General features: G+C 49.9%; 3 protein-coding genes across 5 annotated transcripts; 1 reads left to right on the top strand and 2 right to left on the bottom strand.

The window, feature by feature from the left end:
- Positions 1-413: 413 nt before the first annotated feature.
- On the top strand, positions 414-11089 carry klhl18 (kelch-like family member 18). Of its 2 annotated transcripts, none has more exons than XM_006807002.3 (10): positions 414-586; positions 1623-1753; positions 5977-6117; positions 6203-6401; positions 6810-6970; positions 7051-7187; positions 7257-7479; positions 9218-9322; positions 9459-9570; positions 9667-11089. In XM_006807002.3, the coding sequence occupies exons 1-10, from the start codon at positions 455-457 to the stop codon at positions 10051-10053; spliced, it is 1728 nt and encodes a 575-aa protein (XP_006807065.1). In that variant the 5' UTR covers positions 414-454; the 3' UTR covers positions 10054-11089. The 2 variants fall into 2 exon arrangements, with proteins under 2 accessions (XP_006807065.1, XP_006807066.1); XM_006807003.3 differs by lacking the exon at positions 414-586 and adding an exon at positions 613-889.
- A 569-nt stretch (positions 11090-11658) lies between these two features.
- bfsp2 (beaded filament structural protein 2, phakinin) lies at positions 11659-18012 on the bottom strand. Of its 2 annotated transcripts, none has more exons than XM_087831878.1 (7): positions 17557-18012; positions 16946-17028; positions 16417-16573; positions 13028-13189; positions 12818-12946; positions 12505-12737; positions 11659-11956 (listed from the first exon to the last, which is right to left on the bottom strand). In XM_087831878.1, the coding sequence occupies exons 1-7, from the start codon at positions 17995-17997 to the stop codon at positions 11866-11868; spliced, it is 1296 nt and encodes a 431-aa protein (XP_087688004.1). In that variant the 5' UTR covers positions 17998-18012; the 3' UTR covers positions 11659-11865. The 2 variants fall into 2 exon arrangements, with proteins under 2 accessions (XP_087688004.1, XP_087688003.1); XM_087831877.1 differs by having other exon boundaries at positions 11659-11948.
- Positions 18013-21497: 3485 nt separating this feature from the next.
- Positions 21498-25141, bottom strand: ccr9a (chemokine (C-C motif) receptor 9a). Its single transcript, XM_006807004.3, has 3 exons — positions 24702-25141; positions 23465-23530; positions 21498-23129 (listed from the first exon to the last, which is right to left on the bottom strand). The coding sequence occupies exons 2-3, from the start codon at positions 23528-23530 to the stop codon at positions 22050-22052; spliced, it is 1146 nt and encodes a 381-aa protein (XP_006807067.2). The 5' UTR covers positions 24702-25141; the 3' UTR covers positions 21498-22049.
- Positions 25142-26620: the final 1479 nt, after the last annotated feature.

The following is a 26620-nucleotide window of genomic DNA, read 5'->3' as shown; positions in this document are numbered from 1 at the left end:
CAGGAGTCTATGAGGACTGACTCAGTGCGCCCTCTGCTGAATGCTGGAGGAACTGCAGGCTCAAGATCGGTTTGATAGTTTACTCTGATGTGTTCAGGCTGTTTATCTCTCAGCCAATCAGCTTTCACTATATAACTACGATGTTGTGCTCCCATTCACAGCTGCATGTCACCAATCATAGGGTCATTCATGACATCATCTCTGATGTCACTGTAGTCACGTGAGCTGAGCTGATGCTCCTCAGGGCCAACACCTGATACATTCATTAAATCCTGACAAAAACAAACATTAAGGCCAAATAAATGAGTAATCACTCATCAATAACCACAAATGAAAGGCTTTAGAAGCTTTTATTTTGAAGTCTAATCTCAGCGGAAGTGATCCCTCTTATTGTGAAAGCAGCTTTGACGCTGGGTACGGCGGCTCGCAGGGTCCAGTCCGCGCGCTCCCGCTGATGATGGGCGACGTCCTGTGCGAAGAGCTCGAGGATTTGGTCCACTTCTCAGTGCACGACCTGCCGGCACGAGGTTATGTCGTCATGGAGGAGATCCGACGTCAGGGGAAACTCTGTGACGTCACGCTCAAGGTGAGCGAGGCGGCGTGCGAGGCTGACATTAGCCTCCAAGCTAACAGAGTAAGCTAAGGCATGCTAACAAGCTAACGCGGATTATCAGATAGTGACGTCATGGGCTGAGCTATGAACTGCCTGGGAGCCCCACGGGCAAGGCGGCGAGGCGGCTTCCGGTCAGAGCGGTCAGTTCGTAACGCCAGGGCTGGAGGTCAGGTGTGTAATCCACCTGGAGGAAGGTAGAAGTTGTGTGACGTGCGCAGTTGAGCTCAGGCAGCACAGAAGGGGCGGAGCCTTTTAGCAGCGTTGTGGCGTAAGCAGGTGAGCAGACACGTGATTTCTCTTTGTCCCAAACATGTCCGCCAGGTGAGGGAGGGGCGGGGCCTTAGCCCTAACCCCTACAGCAGGAAGAAGCTCTCAGTGGCTCCACCCCTCCCCATCTGGGCTGGCTCTATGGTAGCAGGTAATAGAGCGTGGTGCTCATTGTCAGCGTCACATGATCCAGGTGTGCTTCTGAGGTGTTCAGGTGCAACTGAGGAACGTTTTCACCTGTGCTGCGTCCTGTGCCTGCCGCTCAGCATTGATCCTCTTAACGGCTCAGTAGGACTGAGTCTCCCAGGACAAATGGTGTCCTGCAAGTGCACGTTCTCACCTGTCCACTCTCAGGTGACCTGCAGAAGTTTAAAAGGAAGTCAGACGGATTCAATGATGCAGGCAGACTTGGCTGGTTGGATGAAGGAATCTGATTGGCTGCACGTTAAGCTGAAGCTAGTGGAAACATCATCGATGGCGTCAGTTATGCTGAACCCTGAAATCTACTTCCTGTTGAAACGCGTGTGTTTCAGAGGCTGAAGGAACGCGATCACCTTGTTGTTTTACCTGATAAGTGGGGGGTGGGGCTTGCTGTGAAGCCAAAGTCTTATTGGCTGACTAGCGAGGAGTGGTGAGTGTTTCAGGGCACATCCCTCAGACGTAGCTGTTTTCAGTTTTCTATTATCGTCATAGCAACAGGTGAGTAACAGGTGAGTGTGTTAATCAGTGTGTCTGTCCTCAGGTCGGGGATCACAAGTTCAGCGCTCACCGGATCGTGTTGGCGGCCTCCATCCCGTACTTCCACGCCATGTTCACCAACGACATGGTGGAGTGTAAACAGGATGAGATCCTGATGCAGGGCATGGACCCCAGGTACGCTCACACCTGTACAGATGTCTGAGAGCAGAATTATAACTGTCAGACTGTAACTCAGTTTAAGAATATAATCCAGCCACTGTTATCATCGTCAATGCCCTGTACCAACACAGAGCAGAGCAGCTATCTGAACGCTACCCCAACAGAGGTCGATTATCTTGTTAATAATTTCACCTCCTCACTACGTACGACTCTGGATACTGTAGCTCCAGTGAAAACTAAGGTCTCTAATCAGAAGTACCTGACCCCGTGGTATAATTCTCAAACACGTAGCCTAAAGCAGATGACTCGTAATCTGGAGAGGAAATGGCGTGTCACAAATTTAGAGGATCATCATTTAGCCTGGAGAAATAGTTTGTTGCTTTATAAGAAAGCCCTCCGCAAAGCCAGAACAGCTTACTACTCATCACTGATTGAAGAAAATAAGAACAACCCCAGGTTTCTCTTCAGCACTGTAGCCAGGCTGACAAAAAGTCAGAGCTCTTTTGAGCCAACCATCCCTTTAACGTTAACTAGTGATGACTTCATGAACTTCTTCACAAATAAAATTTTTATCATTAGAGAAAAAATTACCAATAATCATCCCACAGATGTAATATTATCTACAGCTACTTGTAGTTCCATTGATGTTAAGTTAGACTCTTTTTCTCCAATCGATCTTTCTGAGTTAACTTCAATAATTACTTCCTCCAAACCATCAACGTGTCTTTTAGACCCCATTCCTACAAAACTGCTCAAAGAAGTCCTGCCATTGATTAATTCTTCGATCTTATATATGATCAACCTATCTCTAATAATCGGCTATGTACCACAGGCCTTCAAGGTGGCTGCAGTTAAACCTTTACTCAAAAAGCATCTCTAGACCCAGCAGTCTTAGCTAATTATAGGCCAATCTCCAACCTTCCTTTCATATCAAACATCCTTGAAAGAGTAGTTGTCAAACAGCTAACAGATCATCTGCAGAGGAATGGTTTATTTGAAGAGTTTCAGTCAGGTTTCAGAGTTCATCACAGCACAGAAACAGCTTTAGTGAAGGTTACAAATGATCTTCTTATGGCCTCTGACAGTGGACTCATCTCTGTGCTTGTCCTTCTTGACCTCAGTGCAGCGTTCGATACTGTCGACCATAATATTCTATTAGAGCGATTAGAACATGCTGTAGGTATTACAGGTATTGCACTGCAGTGGTTTGTATCATATCTATCTAATAGACTCCAGTTTGTGCATGTAAATGGAGAGTCCTCTTCACACACTGAGGTTAATTATGGAGTTCCACAGGGTTCAGTGCTAGGACCAATTCTGTTTACATTATACATGCTTCCCCTAGGCAGCAGAAGACATCCAGGCTCTAGACTAACTTTTTGTCACGGTTGCACTGGTGCGCCTAAATTTTCACCCAAATCGATGAACACTGCAGTTTTATGTGTGCGCTTTTGTCCATACAGACAATATTGATTTGTAAATGATTAACTAACAATCTTGTGCTTGTGCTTAAAGTGTGTTGGCACTGTTTGGTAATATTGTAGACAATGTTAAACTTAATCATCACATCGGCTCCTCTGACGACCTGTTTGCTGGACACACTGCTGCTTTTTCAGCATTCAGAGGTTGATGGCTCCGTGTCAGAGCTGGCTGTGAACTTCAGACGGATCAGGCTTTAATGAAAAAGTTACCAGTTGTTCTTGTCATCTTTTCCCACAGCTACATCCACTCTGTTGGGCTGCTCAGTAGGCCTGGGCATCACTGACTCATATAATCCATTCGATTTGATTCAGTTTAGCCTCAGACAGAAATATTATAATTCTGATCATTTATCAGTTATATCCATGTATACAAACGAAGCTGTGAGACTTCATCAGAGGTGTGAGCATCACAGCTTTGTGTCACTGAGGATAAAACATGAAGCAGATGTTCCTGTTCTGGCTTTTTATAGCAGATAACCTGAAAATATTCTGCAGTAGAACAGAAACTGAAGAAAACCATGAATGTGAACATGAACTGGTGCTGCTGAAGGGAAGCAGAGCAAAGAGGTTTGATTACAGACACAGCTGAGAGCTTGTAACGTTTCTTCGTTATTAAACAGCAGAAATGAGACTTTCTTGTTGGAAGGCAGTTAAATTAAAACCAAACAGTTTATTTATGCAGTTTAATGGTTGACTTTAAAAACGTCTTTTTTAAGAGTTTTCTGGCCAAGAGGACAACAGAAACTGCAACAAATGCAACAAATGTTCTGTAAAAATCTTTTACGTGGACAAAAGCGACCCGGTCGACTATAATGTGATTACAAGAACACCGTTACAAAGATACTTGAGAAGCAGGTAAATTTTATATTTTATATATAACCCCTTTGTAAGACCTGCTCACCGAAGTCTGTTTAGCAGCATTCATGTTACACATGAAAACACAAACATTGTAAATCAGTTTTTGGCGCCGGCTCATTTACTGTTTTTGTGAGCTCTGACTTCAGGTTCTGGTGTTTAAATACAAAAGTCGATTCAGGATTGAATGAATCGATATCGCTTCATTCGAGCTGCTCACCTCTTTCAAACGTACACACGAAGGACCACAGCCAATCAGAGAGGTCCCGCCCCTGACTATCTCTGATTGGTTTAGACCACGATAGGGGCGTAATGTGTGTCTGTTGTTGACCACACGGAGACTTTTGGAGTTGGAGAGACTTTTTTTGTACTGAACAGCATTTTTTTAGTCGCACCATTGAGAAATTAAGTCGCACTCTGGAGCCCTGACATAGCATCCACTCACACTGCTATGCAGATGACACCCAGCTCTATCTGTCCATGAAGCCAGATAACACACACCAATTAGTTAAACTGCAGGAATGTCTTAAAGACATAAAGACTTGGATGGCCACTAACTTTCTGCTTCTTAACTCAGATCAAACTGAGGTCATTGTACTCGGCGCTGAAAAGCTTAGAAATATGGTATCTAACCAGATTCTTACTCTGGATGGCATTACCTTGGCCTCCAGTAACACTGTGAGGAACCTTGGAGTCATTTTTGACCAGGATATGTCCTTCAACGCACATATTAAACAAATATGTAAGACTGCTTTCTTCCATTTGTGCAACATCTCTAAAATTAGAAATATCCTGTCTCAGAGTGATGCTGAAAAACTAGTTCATGCATTTATTACTTCCAGGCTGGACTACTGCAATTCATTATTATCAGGATGTCCTAAAAACTCACTGAAAAGCCTTCAGTTAATCCAAAATGCTGCAGCAAGAGTCCTGACAGGGACTAGAAAGAGAGAGCAGATTTCTCCTGTTTTGGCTTCCTGTTAAATCCAGAATTCAAAATCCTGCTCCTCACATACAAGGTCTTAAATAATCAGGCCCCATCTTATCTTAATGACCTTGTAGTACCATATTACCCTATTAGAGCACTTCGCTCTCGCTCTGCAGGCCTACTTGTTGTTCCTAGAGTATTTAAAAGTAGAATGGGAGGCAGAGCCTTCAGTTTTCAGGCCCCTCTTCTGTGGAACCAGCTTCCAGTTTGGATTCGGGAGACAGACACTATCTCTACTTTCAAGATTAGGCTTCAAACTTTCCTTTTTGCTAAAGCATATAGTTAGGGCTGGACCAGGTGACCCTGAATCCTCCCTTAGTTATGCTGCAATAGATGTAGGCTGCCGGGGATTCCCATGATGCATTGAGTTTTTCCTTTCCAGTCACCTTTCTCACTCACTATGTGTTAACAGACCTCTCTGTGTTGAATCATATCTGTTAGTAACCTCTGTCTCTCTTCCACAGCATGTCTTTATCCTGTCTTCCTTCTCTCACCCCAACCAATCACAGCAGATGGCCCCGCCCCTCCCTGAGCCTGGTTCTGCTGGAGGTTTCTTCCTGTTAAAAGGGAGTTTTTCCTTCCCACTGTCGCCAAAGTGCTGCTCATAGGGGGTCATGTGATTGTTGGGTTTTCTCTGCATGTGTTATTGTAGCGTCGACCTTACAGTATAAAGCGCCCTGAAGCGACTGTATAAATGAAAACAGAACATGAAGCACAGACGTCACTGATCTGAGGTCAGTGAGTGACGCAGGCTCAACGCTGTGCTGCTGATGTAACGCACGTTTGTTCTGTCAGCGTCTCAGGATGGCGGTCCGTCGTGTTCGCTGCATTCCTGCAATATTTTCATTGATTTAACAAAACGTCAGTAACTGTGTGACCATAGTAACTATAGTAACCACTGCGGTGTGTTGCAGCGCTCTGGAGGCTCTGATAAACTTCGCGTACAGCGGGCACGTCGCCATCGACCAGCAGAACGTGCAGTCTCTCCTGATTGGCTCGAGCTTCCTGCAGCTTCAGAATGTCAAAGACGCCTGCTGCTCTTTCCTGCAGGAGAGGTCAGTCCCGCCCTGCCGCACACGCTCAGATCGCACGCTCCCTGGAGCTTACGTTCAGGCGAGCTAATGGCATGTTTGCTTGCAGGTTACACCCGAAGAACTGCCTCGGCGTGCGTCAGTTCGCCGAGACGATGATGTGCACGACGCTGTACGACTCGGCGAACAGCTTCCTGCACCAGCACTTTGTGGAGGTGTCGCTGTCGGAGGAGTTCCTGGGCCTCAGGACGGAGGAGCTGCTGGAGCTCGTCGGCTGCGACGAGCTCAACGTGAAGGCCGAAGAGCAGGTGAGTCGCCTCAGCTGAGGGCGGTGGCGTGGAGCATCAGAGAACAGCTGTGACGTCATCGTAGTCACAGCTGTGCAGGTAGAGCACATCGGGGGAGACGGTGACCTTTGACCCGAGTGACAGGAAGAGAGCAGTCAGGAGAGAGGAAACCAAAAATAAAAGCAGGCTGCTAAGCTCCGCCCTCGCAGAGTGTAGGGGCGAGCTTCAGGAACAGGTGATTGGGTCACGGCTGTCAGGTGTCCTTCAGAAAGGTCGACCGAGCCGTTGGCGAGCTTTAGCGGGTTACCTGTCACAGGTGTGCCACATACCAAGGCTCGCCTTTTGAGTCACGGCGGGCGTGAAAAATGAGCTCCTGTATTAAACGCGTTGTCTTCATGCTCCCACGGTGCTCCTCTGGTACCTGTGCAGGTGTTCGAGGCGGTGCTGGCGTGGGTCCATCACGACCAGGACCGCAGGGAGACGCTGCTGCCCGAGCTGCTGTCAAAGGTGCGACTTCCTCTGTGTCGACCCGAGTTCCTGTCGGACCGCGTCCAGCAGGATGAGCTCATACGCTGCTGCCACAAGTGCAGGTGAGACGCAGCGAGGCTTCACGTCTTACCTGTGTGATCGTTTCTGGGCGGGGTTAATGCCCAGCTGTGTTTCTTGTCAGGGATTTGGTGGATGAAGCCAAGGATTTCCACCTGATGCCGGAGCGCCGCCCTCACCTGCCCACCTTTAAAACCAGGCAGAGGTGCTGCACGTCCATCACAGGGCTCATCTATGCGGTGGGAGGCCTCAACAGCTCAGGTACGCCGCTCACCTGAGGCAGCGTGTCTGCACGCTCCGCGCAGCTGACGGACTCTTCTTCTCCCGCAGGTGACTCCTTAAATGTCGTCGAGGTGTTCGATCCAATTGGAAACTTCTGGGAGCGCTGCCAGCCAATGAGGACAGCTCGCAGCAGGGTGGGTGTGGCCGTCGTTAATGGGCTGCTGTATGCCATTGGGGGATACGACGGCCAATCACGGCTCAGCACGGTGGAAGTTTACAACCCCGAGACGGACAGCTGGACGCGTGTGTCGAGCATGAACAGCCAGCGCAGGTCAGTACACTGATCAATACGCTGATACACTGATCAATACGCTGATCGACACGCTGATCGACACGCTGATCGACACTCTGATCAATACGCTGATCGACACTCTGATCGATACACTGATCGACGCGCTGATCGACACGCTGATCGACACTCTGATCAATACGCTGATCGACACTCTGATCGATACACTGATCAATACGCTGATCGACACTCTGATCGATACACTGATCAACACGCTGATCGACACTCTGATCAATACACTGATACACTGATCAATACGCCGATCGACACGCTGATCGATACGGTGATTGACACGCTGATCGATACGGTGATCGACACGCCGATCGACACTCTGATCAATACACTGATCGACGCGCTGATCAATACACTGATCGACGCGCTGATCGACGCGCTGATCGACGCGCTGATCGACGCGCTGATCGACACTGATCAATACACTGATCAATACGGCGATCGACACGCTGATCGATACGGTGATTGACACGCTGATCAATACGCTGATCGACACTCTGATCGACACGCTGATCGACACGCTGATCGACACTCTGATCAATACGCTGATCGACACTCTGATCGATACACTGATCAATACGCTGATCGACACGCTGATCGACACTCTGATCAATACACTGATCAATACGCCGATCGACACTGATCGATACACTGATCAATACGCTGATCGACACGCTGATCGACACTCTGATCAATACACTGATACACTGATCAATACACTGATCAATACGCCGATCGACACGCTGATCGATACGGTGATTGACACGCTGATCGATACGGTGATCGACACGCCGATCGACACTCTGATCAATACACTGATCGACGCGCTGATCAATACGCTGATCGACACTCTGATCAATACACTGATCGACGCGCTGATCGACACTCTGATCAATACACTGATCGACGCGCTGATCGACACGCTGATCGACACGCTGATCGACACTCTGATCAATACACTGATACACTGATCAATACACTGATCAATACGCCGATCGACACGCTGATCGATACGCTGATTGACACGCTGATCAATACGCTGATCGACACTCTGATCAATACGCTGATCGACACTCTGATCGATACACTGATCAATACACTGATACACTGATCAATACGCCGATCGACACGCTGATCGATACGGTGATCGACGCGCTGATCGACGCGCTGATCGATACGGTGATCGACGCGCTGATCGACGCGCTGATCGACACGCTGATCGACACTCTGATCAATACACTGATCGACGCGCTGATCGACACTCTGATCAATACACTGATCGACGCGCTGATCGACACTCTGATCAATACACTGATCGACGCGCTGATCGACACGCTGATCGACGCGCTGATCGACACTCTGATCAATACACTGATCAATACGCTGATCGACACGCTGATCGACACTCTGATCGACACGCTGATCGACACTCTGATCAATACACTGATCGACACGCCGATCGACACGCTGATCGACACTCTGATCAATACACTGATCGACACGCTGATCGACACTCTGATCAATACGCTGATCGATACTCGATCAGTGTGTCCAGCACAGGTGCTCAGAGACAAGGGAAACTTGTATCCTGCTGCTTGAACTAAGACTTTACACAATGTAACACAATGACAACATGTAACAGTTTGACTCCAACAGACGCTGTGATCAATAAACCCGCTGATGTAATGAGCTGTGTTGTCATCCTCAGCGCCATGGGAACGGTCGTGATCGATGGGCGGATCTTTGTGTGCGGCGGCTACGATGGAAAGTCGTCTCTGAACTCGGTGGAGTGCTACTCCCCGGAAGCAGACAGGTGAGGACTCATTCCACCTTAAATGCTTAATCCTGTGTAACCCGAGCATCACGCTAACAGCGCCGCGTGACCTTGAGCATGCTCAGATCTCAGGTCGGCGTCCTCGTTAACATGGCGGTGCTTATGTTCTCTCCAGGTGGACTGTGGTGACAGAGATGAGTGCGAGCCGCAGCGCCGCGGGCGTGACGGTTTTTGATGGCCGGATCGTTGTCTCGGGCGGCCATGACGGTCTGCAGATCTTCAACACAGTGAGTTTTAGGGCGGAGCCCAAAACGGAGGGTTGGAAACGTCACCTGTAGTTTTACACGTCTGTTTATCTCTGTGTTTTTGCTCCGCCCCTGCAGGTGGAGTACTACAACCACCACACTAACCGCTGGCACCCGGCGGCACCGATGCTGAATAAGCGATGCCGTCATGGGGCGGCGGCGCTCGGCAGCCACATGTACGTGGCGGGGGGGTATGATGGCTCGGGCTTCCTGAGCGGCGCCGAGGTGTTCAGCTCAGCATCTGGACAGTGGAGCCTCCTGGTGGCCATGAACACGCGGCGCAGCAGGGTGTCCCTGGTGTCCACGTCGGGGCGTCTGTACGCCGTAGGCGGGTACGACGGACAATCCAATCTCAGCTCCGTGGAGATGTACAACCCCGACACGAACCGCTGGTCCTTCATGGCGCCCATGGTGTGCCACGAGGGGGGCGTAGGCGTGGGCTGCATCCCCTTGCAGCCCGCCTAAACCACCTATCACAGCGCGAGGACTCGTGATTTACTGACGGCGGCAGGCGGGAGCACACCCCGCGGCGGCGTCCCTGCAGCTTTATCGGTACGATGGCTGTGCTCAGGCTTGCAACATGACGCCGCACCTGCGGAATCATGGGAAAAACTGTAGAGCTAGCAGCAGAGGCTAGCTGCTAACGTTATTCTGTTAGCGTGTGTGGAACGATTGATTACTGATTATTGATTACTGATTTCTTACTGGATGGACACAAGCAACAGGAAGTGGCTTCCTCCCAAACAAACCAAGCTGCTGATTCGGACAGGAAGTCCTTCCTTAACGGTTTCTCGAACTGTTTGTCGATCAGCTGTAATCGATAGGAGCGATCAATACAAAACGCCAGCAACACAGGAGCCCCGCCCTCTGCAGGCTGCACAGGAAGCTCGTTTGAGGAGCGTGTTGCGCCCCCAGAGATATTAATAAACTCATTGTCACGTGACAAAACATGGTTCTCCAGCTTTCCACAGGAAGTGATGTCATGTAGCGTGCAGTCGTTTCTTTCGCTGCGATGCACGGGCGGGCTGCAGATACCTACTGCTGCTCGGCTGATGCAACGCTCGTCAAAGTGTCACCCATACTGCAGGAACCAATGAAGTCCGTGTGGTGGTTGCCCCGCCCCTCCAGGGCGATTGGCTGGATGGGGTGTGGCATCTTTGTGCCAGCCGTGTTGGACACGCCCCCTCACTTATCGACATCTGCATTTGCGTCAGCGGATAAGCGATGGAGCACGCTCAGTAGACAGATGTATGTTGAACAGCTGGAGGCGGAGTTTAGCGCACTCTGGGGGCATCGCACTCTGATTGGTCGCAGCCTGCAGAGAGCGGTCCAGTCGACCGTGTCATTGATCTCCGTGCTTAGAATCCGTCAGTCACTGTTTACTTCCTGCTGATCTCTGATTGGACGCTCAGCCTCATCATCAGTGGGTTTTATTTGTATTGATTAACTTATGATTGATTTGTTTTGTTGTGGATCAATAAAGAGAAGTTTGGTTAATAAAGTTTATTTCTGTCTCTTTGTTTCTGACAATAATCAGTTATTGATTTTGACATCTAAGCAATAAATTAGCACAACTTTGTGTTTTTGGGCATGTTTGCTTCGGGACAGGAAGGGGCGGAGACCAGGAAATGACCTGTTGCCCTCTCAGTGACCTGCGGCGACGCCATTGTCAGAACGCGTTGCATTTTAAATAGTTTATTATTTTCTCTTTGAATCAGTTATTGATCCTCAACGAAGGTTTATTCTCAGGCGGGGGATGGGCGGAGTCATGTCCTCGCTATCAGGAACCTCCTACAGAAACTTTGTTTCCTCTCGGTTCTTACCGGGGGATTTGGCGAGGCCGTCAGCCATCACTGCACCGCTGTGAGGCGCCACCCTCACACAAAATGACAGGCACCACCACGGGCTGAGATGTGCTCACTCCTGCGCAAAGTTGGCGTTGATGCTTCGGAGCTGTGAGCGCCGGCTGGAGGGCGGGAGCTCTGAATATAGTCAGGGGCGTTCTGTGACACGCTGACGTCATTCTCACACCTTTATTTTAGTTTGAAAGAAACAAGGAGCTCCTGAATGCACCGTCACATTCACCTTTATTAACACAGAGCAACACGAGGTCCAGTCGGGCTCAGATGGGTCCTCAGGTGTTCTCGGCAGGTTCACCTGAAGACCGTTACAACACGTCACGTCCACACCGAGCAGCTGAAACGCACACTGCACTTCCAGCATCCTCCACACCTGCACAGGTAGACCGGGTCAGCCTGCTCAGGCTTTCCTCTGGGGTCACTGTGCTGCAGGTCCTGGAGATCCTGGAGGGTTGCTCCTGGAGTCTGGAGCAGCAGCTCCCTCGGGCTCTGAGTGGAGATCTGAACACCTGGAAAGGTAAGTGTTTGTGTTAGTTTTACCCAGAATCTCCTTTAACAGTCAGACTGAGTCTAATTCATGTTTCGTGTTGCTCGCAGTGACGACATCATTCATCAGCTGATTCTGGAAACGTCTACATCAGTCCCAAAGTATGGCCCCACCCCCTGCAGGTGGGCTGAAGTAATAACAGAAATTCCTGTGAGAATTTATGAACACTGACACAAATATATAAATATGTTTTCTACAAACTGTAGCAGGAGGCAGAATGCTGTGACATCATTGCTGTGACCTCTGACCTCTGCTCTGTGTTGAGGTATGAACCCTCATTTTAATAAAATTTAAGGGAAATCCATCACACGCTCCCGTGAATGCTTGGTCACATGACCGAGTGTACGAGGCACTCTGACCTTTAGAGTAAGCCCCCCCCCCTCCCTGTATCTAAGAAGACAAAAAGATGTGACTGCTGAGAGGATTCTGATTGGATGTTGCTGATTAGCAGGTGTGTGCGCTGATAGCGCCGCGCTCTGGTAATGCCTGTGTTCTGTGTCGACGACTCACAGCGTCTCGAAGCGGTTCTCCTCGCCATCCAGGATGCCGTGGTACAAGTCGATCTCCTGCTCTAGCCGTTGCTTGTTGCTCAGCAACGTGTCGTAGTCGCGACGCTGCTGTTCGATTTCACTGCGTATGTCGGCTAGCTCCGCCTCCAGCTTGGCCACCACTGAGCCGAGATTCTGGAGCTCCATGTCGTGCCAGTGACGGGCGTCGCTCAGCGAGTTCTCCAGACCGCGTTTCTGCAGAGAGTGTATTTAACCAGTTAGTGGGAACTCGATCAGGTTATTGATCTGTGCAGATCTTGCTTGCTGTGGCTCACCAGGGCTCTGATAGACTCGGTCTCCGCCTGCAGACTCTGGATCTTACAGCCTGTGTCGCTGCACTCAGCCTTCAGCGCCTCCACCTGTTCCTCCTCTGGACTCAGCTTGCTGCTCACGCACTGTGCCTCCTGCAGGACACACACAGCCACAGGTCAGACACGCCCACACACACACACCTTGGCACACCTGTGCAGGTGAGAGGACCTTACTTTACAGTCCAGGTAGGTGTCAGTCTCAGCCCTGCTCTTCTCCATCACTTTCTCCCAGTGGCTCCTGATATAGGCCAAGATCTGGTCCAGACTGGTTTCTATGGGCGCGTCGGGCTCGTCCACATCACGTCCCGCCATCTGACTGTACAGGATCCGCACATCCTGCTCAGAGAGGAAGGCAGCTCACATGACCTTAGCCAGCTGAAGGGAGATCACACCTGCCACACGTGCTCTGAGTCTATTCTGACTCTACTGTGTCTGTGTTGTCACACTTCTAGCTCTACTCTGACTCTACTGTGTCTCCGCTGTCACTCTTCTGGCTCTACTCTGACTCTACTGTGTCTCCGCTGTCACTCTTCTGGCTCTACTCTGACTCTACTGTGTCTCTGCTGTTACACTTCTGACTTTACTCAGACTCTACTGTGTCTGTGTTGTCACACTTCTGGCTCTACTCTGACTCTACTGTGTCTCCGCTGTCACTCTTCTGGCTCTACTGTGTCTCCGCTGTCACTCTTCTGACTCTACTGTGTCTCCGCTGTCACTCTTCTGGCTCTACTCTCACTCTACTGTGTCTCCGCTGTCACATTTCTGGCTCTACTCAGACTCTACTGTGTCTCCGCTGTTACACTTCTGGCTCTACTCTCACTCTACTGTGTCTCCGCTGTCACTCTTCTGGCTCTACTCTCACTCTACTGTGTCTCCACTGTCACACTTCTAACTCTACTCTGACTCTACTGTGTCTCCTTTGTCACTCTTCTGGCTTTACTCTAACTCTACTGTGTCTCTGCTGTTACACTTTTGGCTCTACTCTGACTCTACTTTGTCTCCGCTGTTACACTTCTGGCTCTACTCTGACTCTATTGTGTCTCCGCTGTCACTCTTCTGACTCTACTGTGTCTCTGCTGTCACACTTCTGACTCTACTCTCACTCTACTGTGTCTCCGCTGTCACTCTTCTGGCTCTACTCTGACTCTACTGTGTCTCTGCTGTCACTCTTCTGGCTTTACTCTGACTCTACTGTGTCTCCGCTGTCCTCTTCTGGCTCTACTCTGACTCTATTGTGTCTGTTCTGTCACACTTTGGACTCTACTCTGACTCTACTGTGTCTCCGCTGTCACACTTCTGATTCTACTCTGACTCTACTGTGTCTCTGCTGTCACTTCTGATTCTACTCTCACTCTACTGTGTCTCCGCTGTTACACTTCTGGCTCTACTCTCACTCTACTTTGTCTCCGCTGTCACTCTTCTGACTTTACTCTGACTCTACTGTGTCTCCGCTGTTACACTTCTGGCTCTACTCTCACTCTACTTTGTCTCCGCTGTCACTCTTCTGGCTTTACTCTGACTCTACTGTGTCTCCGCCGTCACACTTCTGACTTTACTGTGTCTCTGCTGTCACTCTTCTGATTCTACTCTGACTCTACTGTGTCTCCGCTGTTACACTTCTGGCTCTACTCTCACTCTACTGTGTCTCCGCTGTCACTCTTCTGGCTTTACTCTGACTCTACTGTGTCTCCGCTGTCACTCTTCTGGCTTTACTCTGACTCTACTGTGTCTCTGCTGTCACACTTCTGGCTCTACTCTGACTCTATACTGTCTCCGCTGTCACTCTTCTGGCTCTACTCTGACTCTATTGTGTCTGTTCTGTCACACTTTGGACTCTACTCTGACTCTACTGTGTCTCCGCTGTCACTCTTCTGGCTTTACTGTGTCTCTGCTGTCACTCTTCTGATTCTACTCTGACTCTACTGTGTCTCTGCTGTCACTCTTCTGATTCTACTCTCACTCTACTGTGTCTCCGCTGTTACACTTCTGGCTCTACTCTCACTCTACTGTGTCTCCGCTGTCACTCTTCTGACTTTACTCTGACTCTACTGTGTCTCCGCTGTTACACTTCTGGCTCTACTCTCACTCTACTGTGTCTCCGCTGTCACTCTTCTGGCTCTACTCTCACTCTACTGTGTCTCCGCTGTCACTCTTCTGGCTTTACTCTGACTCTACTGTGTCTCTGCCGTCACACTTCTGACTTTACTGTGTCTCTGCTGTCACTCTTCTGATTCTACTCTGACTCTACTGTGTCTCCGCTGTTACACTTCTGGCTCTACTCTCACTCTACTGTGTCTCCGCTGTCACTCTTCTGGCTTTACTCTGACTCTACTGTGTCTCCGCTGTCACTCTTCTGGCTTTACTCTGACTCTACTGTGTCTCTGCTGTCACACTTCTGGCTCTACTCTAACTCTATACTGTCTCCGCTGTCACTCTTCTGGCTCTACTCTGACTCTATTGTGTCTGTTCTGTCACACTTTGGACTCTACTCTGACTCTACTGTGTCTCCGCTGTCACACTTCTGACTTTACTGTGTCTCTGCTGTCACTCTTCTGATTCTACTCTGACTCTACTGTGTCTCTGCTGTCACACTTCTGGCTCTACTCTGACTCTATACTGTCTCTGCTGTCACTCTTCTGGCTCTACTCTGACTCTATTGTGTCTGTTCTGTCACACTTTGGACTCTACTCTGACTCTACTGTGTCTCCGCTGTCACACTTCTGACTTTACTGTGTCTCTGCTGTCACTCTTCTGATTCTACTCTCACTCTACTGTGTCTCCGCTGTTACACTTCTGGCTCTACTCTCACTCTACTGTGTCTCCGCTGTCACTCTTCTGACTTTACTCTGACTCTACTGTGTCTCCGCTGTTACACTTCTGGCTCTACTCTGACTCTACTGTGTCTCCGCTGTCACTCTTCTGGCTTTACTCTGATTCTACTGTGTCTCCGCCGTCACACTTCTGACTTTACTGTGTCTCTGCTGTCACTCTTCTGATTCTACTCTGACTCTACTGTGTCTCCGCTGTTACACTTCTGGCTCTACTCTCACTCTACTGTGTCTCCGCTGTCACTCTTCTGATTCTACTCTGACTCTACTGTGTCTCCGCTGTTACACTTCTGGCTCTACTCTCACTCTACTGTGTCTCCGCTGTCACTCTTCTGGCTTTACTCTGACTCTACTGTGTCTCCTCTGTCACTCTTCTGACTCTACTCTCATTCTACTCTGTCTCCGCTGTCAGAGTTCTGACTCTAGCTCTACTGTGTGGCTGCTGTCAGTCTTCTGATTCTACTCTCACTCTACTGTGTGGCTGCTGTCAGTCTTCTGACTCTTATGTGTCTCTGCTGTCACACTTCAGACTCTACTCTCACTCTACTGTGTCTCCGCTGTCAGAGTTCTGACTCTAGCTCTACTGTGTGGCTGCTGTCACTCTTCTTATTCTACCTTTTTTACTTAAAAAAAGCTTAAATTCTAAGATTTAGTTTTTCAGCCTTTCTCTAAATGGTGACATCATCTGCTGCCGCAGCTTAAATTGGGTGATTTTTGAACAGAGTTTGCTGGGACCTGCTCATGGTTGTGCTCCAGATTGCGTAGCTCCGCCCTCATGTTCTCCATCTGCTCCTCAAGCTCCGCCTTCGTCAGGTTCGCCTCATCAATCACTTTGTACAGCGAGCTGATCTCCTCCTCCACTGCCCGACGGAACGGCTGCTCGTTCTCGAACCTGCAGGGGGAGCCACAGTCACTATGCCTGCAGCTGGTGGTCCTGGTTCCTGAGCAGAACCAGGACCACCAGCTGCAGGACAACATGGAGGAGAGACTCACAGGGCAGGAGGCTGGTTTTTGATCACCAGATGCTCCATGTTGGGGTTGTTTTTTTAGATAAAGTCTATGATCAGTGTTTAAAAATAATGAATAATGTGGTTGATGATTGTGTCTGCTGTACCCTCCAGCAGCCACACAAGGGCACCATGTGATCACCTGAGACCAAAAGAAACCATCACTTCACATTCACGCTGCTGTTTACTGACAGGTCTGTCACTGATCACTGCCACATTTCAGCTCACTGCTGATCAGTGTGAGTTTGACCTCTGACCTGTCCTTGAAATCCTCAGCGTTGGCCTGCACGTTCTCTGTCTGCAGCATCAGCCGGGCGTTGTCCAGGATGGCTTCACTGACCTGCACAGAGTGTGGGAAAACAGAGCTGAGGGTGGCTGCAGCCAGCGGGGGACATCGTTATCTCCACGCGTTACCTTTAGTGTAACGCCCCTGCAGCCTAACCTGATCTCAGGTGATCCAATAAAAACAGCAGCAAGACTCAAACACCGAATACTTAGTTTCTGTTCTCACACCTCAGAGCATGTTTATCTGTGGAGCAATCAGCTGACGTAACGTGGCTGCTCGTGCACGGCTGCTCGTGCACGGCTACTCGTGCACTGCTGCTCATGCACGGCTGCTCGTGCACGGCTGCTCGTGCACGGCTGCTCGTGCACACTTTTTAGGTTCACATTTTTGCCTCAGGTGACTTTTGTATTTTAGGATTTTTTAGGCGAGGCACGTGGAGGTGAGTTTGGCCGTACGCGTCACTGTCACCACGATCTAAGAAAGGAGAGGCCTGAGTTGACCTTTGACCTCAGAGAGCAGCATGCCGATAGGATGAAGGACGGTGTGGCGATGGAGCCAGGTGTTTAGACCCTCCACCCTCACCTGTCTGTAAACCTCCTCCCACTCCCTCCTGAGGGGTCCCCAGGCTCCGGCGCTCGAGGCCTTGCGGTCCAGGCAGAGGCGGATCTGCTCCTCCAGCTGTTGGTTCAGCTGTTCCAGCGCTCTCACTTTGTCGCGGTATTCCATCAAACAGCTGTTCAGTCCCGCCGCCGCACCGCTCCCCGCTGCTCGCTCGCTGCCTCGGGGCAGCACTGGTGTCGTGCTGCTCCTCATCCCCTGCAGGAACACGCTGCTGATGCCCAGAGCTCGCCGTGACACCCGCGTCCCCAGGCCAGAGGGAACACTTGCTGGTGGGGTGGAGCCTACAAAGACGCCGCGAGGGGCAGAGGTGCCTGCCGAGCCCATTCTCCCGCAGGAGGCAGAGGGTGGACGCTCGGCGGCCGTCTGTCCGAGGAAGGATGAGCGGCGTCGGGGCAGAGGCATGACGATCAGCACCTGCCAGTGTCAAACCGCTCAGACCCGCTCGCCACCGGGATTTATGCGAGGATGGCTGCTCTGGAAACATGGCTGCTTTTGTTCAGCCGGCGTTTGTGTTTGGAGCTTTTGTTGAAACAAAGAGTCTGAAAGAGCTGAGGCAGCAGAGCGAGCACGAGGGGGGGGCCGGGAAGGGTCCTGAAGCCTGGCTGGGTCACATGACCCACACACACACACACACACACACACGCACACACACACTGTTTATAAACAGAGAGCAGATCAGGGTTATATCATCACTGCTGTTTCAGATCACTCATCAATAAAGAATATCTGCTGTTAAACAGAAAGAACTAATAAAGTTTAGAAACAGCTGTGATGAATAAACTTCCTGTTTTGATCAACAGACTTGTTCTTCATGTTTCCTGGGAAAACCCTCAAAACATGACACACGAGCACAAAAATGAAGGCAACGCTATTGTTCATGAAGGTAATAAAGTTTAATCCCCATGTTTAAATAAAGTTTCAGCAGCATGGTTTCTTGTTTGAAGCCAGATGTTGTCGTTGGGTTCCTAAAGCTCCAGGGGTTTTAGTGGGCGGAGCTCGGGGTACACTGAGGCAGACGCATTCAGGTCTGAAAGGCAGCGGCTGCTCCTGAACCTGCAGATGTGCTTCAGCATTAAGGCCTTCACAGGTGTTCCAGTTACACCTGCATGTGTGCTGAACGCCCCACACGCTGCTCCTGATTGGTCAAACTGCAGCTTCCTCCCAGCCTCATTCCACCGTAAGCTCAGAGAAGGTGGAGGAGGTCCTGCAGTGGTTTGCAGCTCTGAGGGTTTGGCCTCTCTGCGGTGCTCCTGTAGAGGACGCAGTCGCTGCTTCTTCATCGCCGTTTTACCCTCGCCGTCTCTCGCAGAGACCTGAACCCTTCGCATCTGTTGGCCCCGCCGTTTTTAGCTTCGTGTAATCTTCGAGTGTTTGTCGCCGGGCCGTTACCATGGCAGCAAACACAGAGCTGTTTGCATGGAAACACCTGGGCCGTCTGTTCAGATTTAGTCAGATTGTTTGTGCTGAATCTCAGCAGGAAGTGCTTTGCGGTTGGCAGGAAGTGGTGAATGCCAACGCAGCAGTTGAAAGTTTCCCAGCTGCTCAAAGATGTGTTGGACTTCTGAGGGTGAAAGCCGTCTCATCAGCTTCACCTGTAAAGCAGACCCAGTCATCACTTTCAGCTTCCAAACACCTTTAATCTGAACTCTGGTTTCTGGTGTCCAGATTCCAACCATCCCTTTAGAAACCTGCAGCGCCGTCTAAAGGTTTCAGGACAAATGTCTGCTCCTTTAGATCCACCTCGGACAGAAAGCTGCGCTTGTGGATCACGGTGTCGTACCTGGGAATATCACCTGAAGCTGGAGGAACACGTGTGTGCAGTGTGAGTGAAGCTGCTCTGGACAGATTTGAGGAAGCTTTTGGAGATCAAACTCAGCCTCGACCTCCTAACTGAGCTTGACTTATTACGACAGCAGGAACACCTGCAATGGTCAGGTGGGACACGCCTTACACCACAGTCATCATCAGTCAGAGATCCAGTTCATAGGACAGTAGTTTCCAGCGGTGGACTCTTTCTGGTCCAGGGTCTGAGCACGCTCAGATCTGCATCTGTAAAGAACGTCAAAGATAAAAAGTCGGCGGTGGCGCCACTGAGCCAAGCACCTGGCCACTCAGAGCTCAGGTAACTGCGCCCCTCATGGCCCAGAGGTCATGTTTGCATGACCCAGATGTCACAGAGCACCTGACTCCTGGCCCACGTGAGGCACAGCTGCGACCGCAGGGCGTCAGGCACACCCAGCTGTGGCCCAGAGCTGCAGATGTGGGCCACATGTTGGCCAGATGTTCAGCAGGGGCAGTGCAGATGTGGGCCACATGTTGGCCATGTGCTCTGTGGTCACAGCGAGAACACACACTGACTGTGTTAGCGTGCACGTGTTGCGTGAATGGGCAACGTGACTAATGAGTGAGGCAGCAGTTTCTTGGTTCAAAGCCCTGTGACCGGTGTGATGGGCGGGGCTTAGCACTTCCTCTGTGAGGGCTGTTTGTCCTCTGGGATCAACACCTCAGCTCGCAGCAGGATCCTGACCTTTGCGTTTGAGCGCTGTGGCGTGCCAGTCAGCGAGCTTTTCTGGTTTTCACTTCTCTGTCTGTCACATTTTGTTTTTGTCCCAGTGATCCATGAGAACATGACACAGACCTGAGGTCAGCTTCCTTTTTCTCAGCCTCCCGTCACTGAGCCTCGAGAGGATGTGATGTAATATTTTGAGGTTAGAGAAAAGAGACATGTTGCAATCCCCGCTGTAAAAACAAGAGTAAAATCAGACGATGGCGTCTCACAGAGGTCTGTTCTCTCAGACTCATTCATCTGAAACAGAACTGGTCCTAGTAGCTATGTCTTCTAATGATGCTGCCTAGGGGAAGCATGTATAATGTAAACAGAATTGGTCCTAGCACTGAACCCTGTGGAACTCCATAATTAACCTCAGTGTGTGAAGAGGACTCTCCATTTACATGCACAAATTGGAGTCTATTAGATAGATATGATACAAACCACTGCAGCACAGTACCTGTAATACCTACAGCATGTTCTAATCGCTCTAATAGGATATTATGGTCGACAGTATCGAACGCTGCACTAAGGTCAAGAAGGACAAGCACAGAGATGAGTCCACTGTCAGAGGCCATAAGAAGATCATTGTAACCTTCACTAAAGCTGTTTCTGTGCTGTGATGAACTCTGAAACCTGACTGAAACTCTTCAAATAAACCATTCCTCTGCAGATGATCTGTTAGCTGTTTGACAACTACTCTTTCAAGGATGTTTGATATGAAAGGAAGGTTGGAGATTGGCCTATAATTAGCTAAGACTGCTGGGTCTAGAGATGCTTTTTGAGTAAAGGTTTAACTGCAGCCACCTTGAAGGCCTGTGGTACATAGCCGATTATTAGAGATAGGTTGATCATATATAAGATCGAAGAATTAATCAATGGCAGGACTTCTTTGAGCAGTTTTGTAGGAATGGGGTCTAAAAGACACATTGATGGTTTGGAGGAAGTAATTATTGAAGTTAACTCAGAAAGATCAATTGGAGAAAAAGAGTCTAACTTAACATCAATGGAACTAAGAGTAGCTGTAGATAATATTACATCTGTGGGATGATTATTGGTAATTTTTTCTCTAATGATAAAAATGTTATTTGTGAAGAAGTTCATGAAGTCATCACTAGTTAACGTTAAAGGGATGTTTGGCTCAAAAGAGCTCTGACTTTTTGTCAGCCTGGCTACAGTGCTGAAGAGAAACCTGGGGTTGTTCTTATTTTCTTCAATCAGTGATGAATATGTGTGTGTTGTACTTGTTCACTGCTGTGTGAAGCTGCTGAGGTGTGTTTGCAGAACAAAGATCATAAACAGGATGAAGGAAGGATGTGAAGAAAAGAGTGCGACAGCGTTTCATCAACTTCCCCGTTTTTCTCTCGCACTTTATTTTCATAACTTCAGAAAAACAAAACATTTACATCGGTGTGACGCACACAGACGCACACAGACACACACACACACACACACACACACACTCACACACAAACAGGGTTATATACAGCATTAGTCACACTTCAGCTTTGGCTCAGTTTCTGTTCAAACGCAGCGAGGAGACGGTCCCGTCTTTGATGCAGCAGCTAAAACGTCACATTTAAAAACAGCTTCATGTTTACTGTACAAGCAAGCCCTGAAAGTCCTGGAAACACCTGGAAAAGTCCTGGAATTGGCTCAGAAAATGATGTGGAGGTTTTACATTCTCATTACAAAGGTTTCTTTTTGTTTTCCCCAAAACTGTAAAAGCCCCGCCTCCACCTGTGCTCTGAGGTGTTCTCAGGTGAGCGGGCTGTGACTGTGGGTGGATGTTAGGGTGAAGCAGCACACGTGTTGAATCAAAGCTTCTTAAAAACTCTTCCTGCGATCGAGGCGTCTGCTGGTGCAGCTGCCCTGGCACAAACAGGAAGTTGCGCGGTGACGGTTTCTACAGCGACAGCGCCTGCGAGGTTTCGCTGTCAGACATCACCGAGGCTCGGGTGGAGCTCAGCGGGCTCCTGCTGGACTTGGTGGACAGCTGGATCTTGGTGACGGGCGGCACGCAGCGGCAGCAGCGTAGCAGGTGCATCACGTCACGGCGGAAGCGTGAGCCCACGAAGACGTAGAGGAAGGGGTTGAGGCAGGCGTGCAGGTAGGCCAGACTCTTCAGCACCTGCCCCGCCTTATCAAAGGCCATTAGCTGATCGCACTCCGTGATGGTGATGTTGGAGGCCTGCACCGCCTCCATCACCAGCACGCTGTTGTAAGGCAGCTGCGACACAACGAACGCCACCACCACCGCCAGGATGACACGCATGGCCTTGTGCTTCTGGAAGCCCTGGGTCTTGAGCAGCGTGGCGACGATGACGCTGTAGCAGAAGGCCATGACGATGAAGGGCAGGCAGAAGCCCATGCTCACCTGCAGGGACAGCACCAGGATCTTGGTGTTGTTCCCCAGGTTGTTCGGGAACACCATACGGCAGTAGTCCTGCGATTCCACCTTTGCGGGGGCAGCAAACACCAGCTCGGGCGTGGCGAGGAGCAGCGCCAGCAGCCACACCCCCGCGCACACCAAACGGCTGCAGCGCAGGCGCTCCACCTGCGAGTTGTGCGCCTTTGTGGTCTGCACGATGGCGATGTAACGGTCCACGCTAATGCAGGTAAGCAGCAGCATGCTGCTAAACAGGTTCACCTTGTAGAGGGCGGAGTTTATTTTGCAGAGGGAGGTGCCGAAGATCCAGCTGTGCGACGCCTCGGCCGCCCACAGCGGCAGCGTGACCAGGAACAGCAGGTCGGCCACGGCCAGGTTCAGCAGGTACACGTCGGTCATCGTCTTCAGCCGGCGCCGGAAGTTCAGGTAGATCCAGACCACGGCCAGGTTCCCGGCTCCGCCCACCAGGGCGATGATCCAGAAGAGCGGTGGCTCATAGTGACTCCTGAACACCCGCACCGACTCCCGGTCGCACAGAAATTCTTCGTAGTCGTCGTAGTCGTCAGAGGTGGCCGAGGGACTGAAAGCAGACGGCTCCTGATGGAAAGAGACAGCACACCTGAGCACACCTGAGTACACCTGAGCACGCCTGAGTACACCTGAGTACACCTGAGCACACCTGAGCACGCCTGAGCACGCCTGAGCACGCCTGAGCACGCCTGAGCACGCCTGAGCACACCTGAGTACACCTGAGCACACCTGAGCACGCCTGAGTACACCTGAGTACACCTGAGCACACCTGAGCACACCTGAGCACGCCTGAGTACACCTGAGCACACCTGAGCACGCCTGAGCACGCCTGAGCACGCCTGAGCACGCCTGAGCACTCTGCTGATACTTGGATAAATCAATAAATAATCAGGGTTCGTTACCTCTGTGATCATTGTTGTGATGATGTCATCCATGGAGGTCAGATTCATGGTGAAAAGGTCGTCCATCTACAAACACAGGTGTTCGGTTAGAAAAGGTGCAGCGAGTTTCACACAATCAAAACCTCCAAAAAGAGGAAACAAAATAAAAGAACAAGCTAACGCCGCCTGGCCCCGCTCCTCCTACGCTCGCTGGTCACATGTTTTGTGGCGTTGCTGTTGACTCATGTCTGTGCTGCTTCACTTTCTGCACGTTGTTTTTAGTCAGAGTAGGACAAAGGACACATTTTTACTCTTTGAAGTACTTTTACTCAGTTACTCTGTGATAAACTGTATTGTACTTTTAAATAGTACTACTGAGCCCTGATCCTACACTATAAGAGTCGTACAATAGCTTTACCAAAATAAAAGCCTTGGGGTGAATATAAGTGCTGTGAAACGTTGTGTAAAACTCACAGACATTAAAGAATTCGTTTCTTTAAATGAAGCTGAGGATTAAAGCGGGTCACGTGCTCAAACACTGAAAACTCGACTGTTTGAATGTTTCAGGCATAAAAATGAGTCCTCAGTTTGACCACGTTCAAGTTTAAGCTCTTCATCTCTCACAGGTCTGCACACAGAGCACCTTCACTTTGAGTATTTGGGTCATTTAAGACTGTGGTATTAATAATTTCACTGATCCCAGAGTACTTTAAATTCTCCAGACGTGTCTGTGAGTCTCCTGGTCCTCCGAGGACCTGCGTCCATATGTGGACGTCACATTTTGGGTTATTTAGACCAAAATACTCAATTTTGCTCTACAAGGGCCTGAAATCCACTTACGAGGACGTTATGCTGCTGCTGTTCTACTGAAATGTAAACTGAAAGTCGTATGTGGATCTCATTTTTCCCAGAAACAGAAATCTGGTAATTCTGTGTTTTACATTCATCAGGTCCCAATCAGCCCAAAGACAAATTAAAAATGATGAAAGAGTTCGTGTCTGAGGAGGTTGACGCATTAAAAAAGCTGCAGTACGAGCAGATATTTATCGTCGTGTTCCTGTTCACTAAAACCAGAAACATCATCTGAAATCTCAGTTTGTGGCGATCTGAGATCTGCTCACAACCAGACTATTATGGGATGGTTAATGATGAAGCGAAAAACATCTTTACACTGCGCTCAGAAATCAAAGTCTGCAGCTCGCCGCTTTCCCCGTGAAACAAAGACCAGACACAGACAGACAGACAGGCGTGGACTCACCGTCAGGCGTCTCTTCGTCTCTGGTGCGTCTCGCTGTTTGGCGCTTTTTCCACTCTCAGTCCGTTAGACCACAAAGTGACGTATGAAAGCAGAAGTTACATCAGCTGTCTGGAGGAGTGGCTACGGTTTCATAACGAGTAGACAGTGAGCACGAACACGTGAGCATCACCAAAACCCCTGAATGTGAGACCCCCAGAATGATCCTGAATCCAGTGATCCTGAATCCAATGATCCTGAATCCAAAGATCCTGAATCCAATGATCCTGAATCCAATGATCCTGAATCCAATGATCCCGAATCCAATGATCCCGAATCCAATGATCCCGAATCCAATGATCCTGAATCCAATGATCCCGAATCCAATGATCCTGAATCCGAACCCTTGAGAATAACAACAAATATTTACATCACAGCTGGTTAGAGTTGTACAAACGCTGCTATTGGCTGATATTTCCATGTATGTTTGAATAAATCAGTAAACTCGCAGCAGCATGTAAGCAGAGGACTTCTGCACAGGCCTTTTGTAGGTGCTGAGCTGTTTTGAGGGGTTTGGGGGAGTTTACAGGACTATGAAAAGAGAGAAGCTCGGACACCACAAACAGGAAGTCGGGGAAATCAGCTGGCTGAAGCCGGGAGCTCCTAAGAACTGAAAACAGAAGCACACACCGGGACTCGCCCGGGCTGGTGAAACCAGCCTGAGAGGTTACCCAGAATGCAGTTGGTGACATTTCCTCAGGTTTCTGCTGCTCTGTGTCTCAGAAGCTGCTGCAGGTTAGACTCACAGATCCAGCGTGTGAAACTGATCTGGGTGCAGTTTGACTTGTATTGTACAACTTTCTACCTGAGCAATCAAAGACGACCTTCACAGGTGGCAGCTTTGCTCCATTGGCTCCTCAGCCAAGCGTCTGCCGGTCCTCTTGTCCTGAGCAGGATTACTATGGCAACAACGCGTCATCGGACGCCGGTCTGAACCCAGCTCACGTTCCCTATGAGGGGGTGAACACGTGGTGAATCCGGCTTCACGATGATAGGAAGACTCAGTGACGTCGCCACGAGCGCTTGGCCGCCACAGGCCTTTCTGACACCTGGTTACAATCCCCAAAGTCACATTTAGCGCAGTGGGATGAGCGGGCGTGGCCGAGAGCGGCCGGCCTGGGTCTGAATCCGACCCGCGGCCCTTTGCCGCATCTCGTCCCTCTGCTTTCCTGTCACTCTTCACTGTAGCCTTCAAAATAAAGCCGTAAAAAGGCCAAAATAAATGTTTAAAAAGAACAAAGTCACAAAGCTAAACACACTGAAGATATGATGACGTCTGTGCACCTGGAGGGGGGCGCACTTATTCCCAGAATGAGTGTGAGTGATGGGGGGATGAAGTCATCCTGCCACGCTGAACCAAAACTACACACATTCAAATCGTTTCCTGTTTCAAACATCACTCTCACTGCCTGCCTACCACTGTATCCATGACAACAAACGTTCCCTAATATCAGAGACAACAACTGTCTCGCTAAACGGCCCCCTCCCCCCCTCGCTCCGGCCGACACGGGGCCTCTCACGTCTGCAGTGAGAAGTACCAGCTGGTAGTAGTACTGAGGTATCTGTGGTCACACACACTGAACATGTTGTTCTTCTCTGCTTATCTCTACTTCCTGTTTAAGGTGACAAACACAGAGTGGCAGCAGTTTCCCTGACTTGTGAGGACTTACCTGAAAGGGCTCCTGCACACCTTCAGCCTGTGAAAGCACCGGGACACAGTTCACGTCATGTCACCTGTGCACAACACGTGCTTCATACTGACAGGTAACAACCAGAGAGATGACCCCAACATCCACACCACCCCCTCCGCAGTGAGGCGGAAGAACTCCCTCTAAAACAGAACCAGGATCAGGGAGGGACTGAGCCTGATTCACTGGGAATCC

The sequence above is a fragment of the Neolamprologus brichardi genome, chromosome 18, assembly GCF_056152115.1.
Source record: "Neolamprologus brichardi isolate AB-2024 chromosome 18, ASM5615211v1, whole genome shotgun sequence".
Lineage (NCBI taxonomy): Eukaryota > Metazoa > Chordata > Actinopteri > Cichliformes > Cichlidae > Neolamprologus > Neolamprologus brichardi.
Note: the sequence above shows the minus strand (reverse complement) of the source record. Positions and strands in the feature narration are given on the sequence as shown.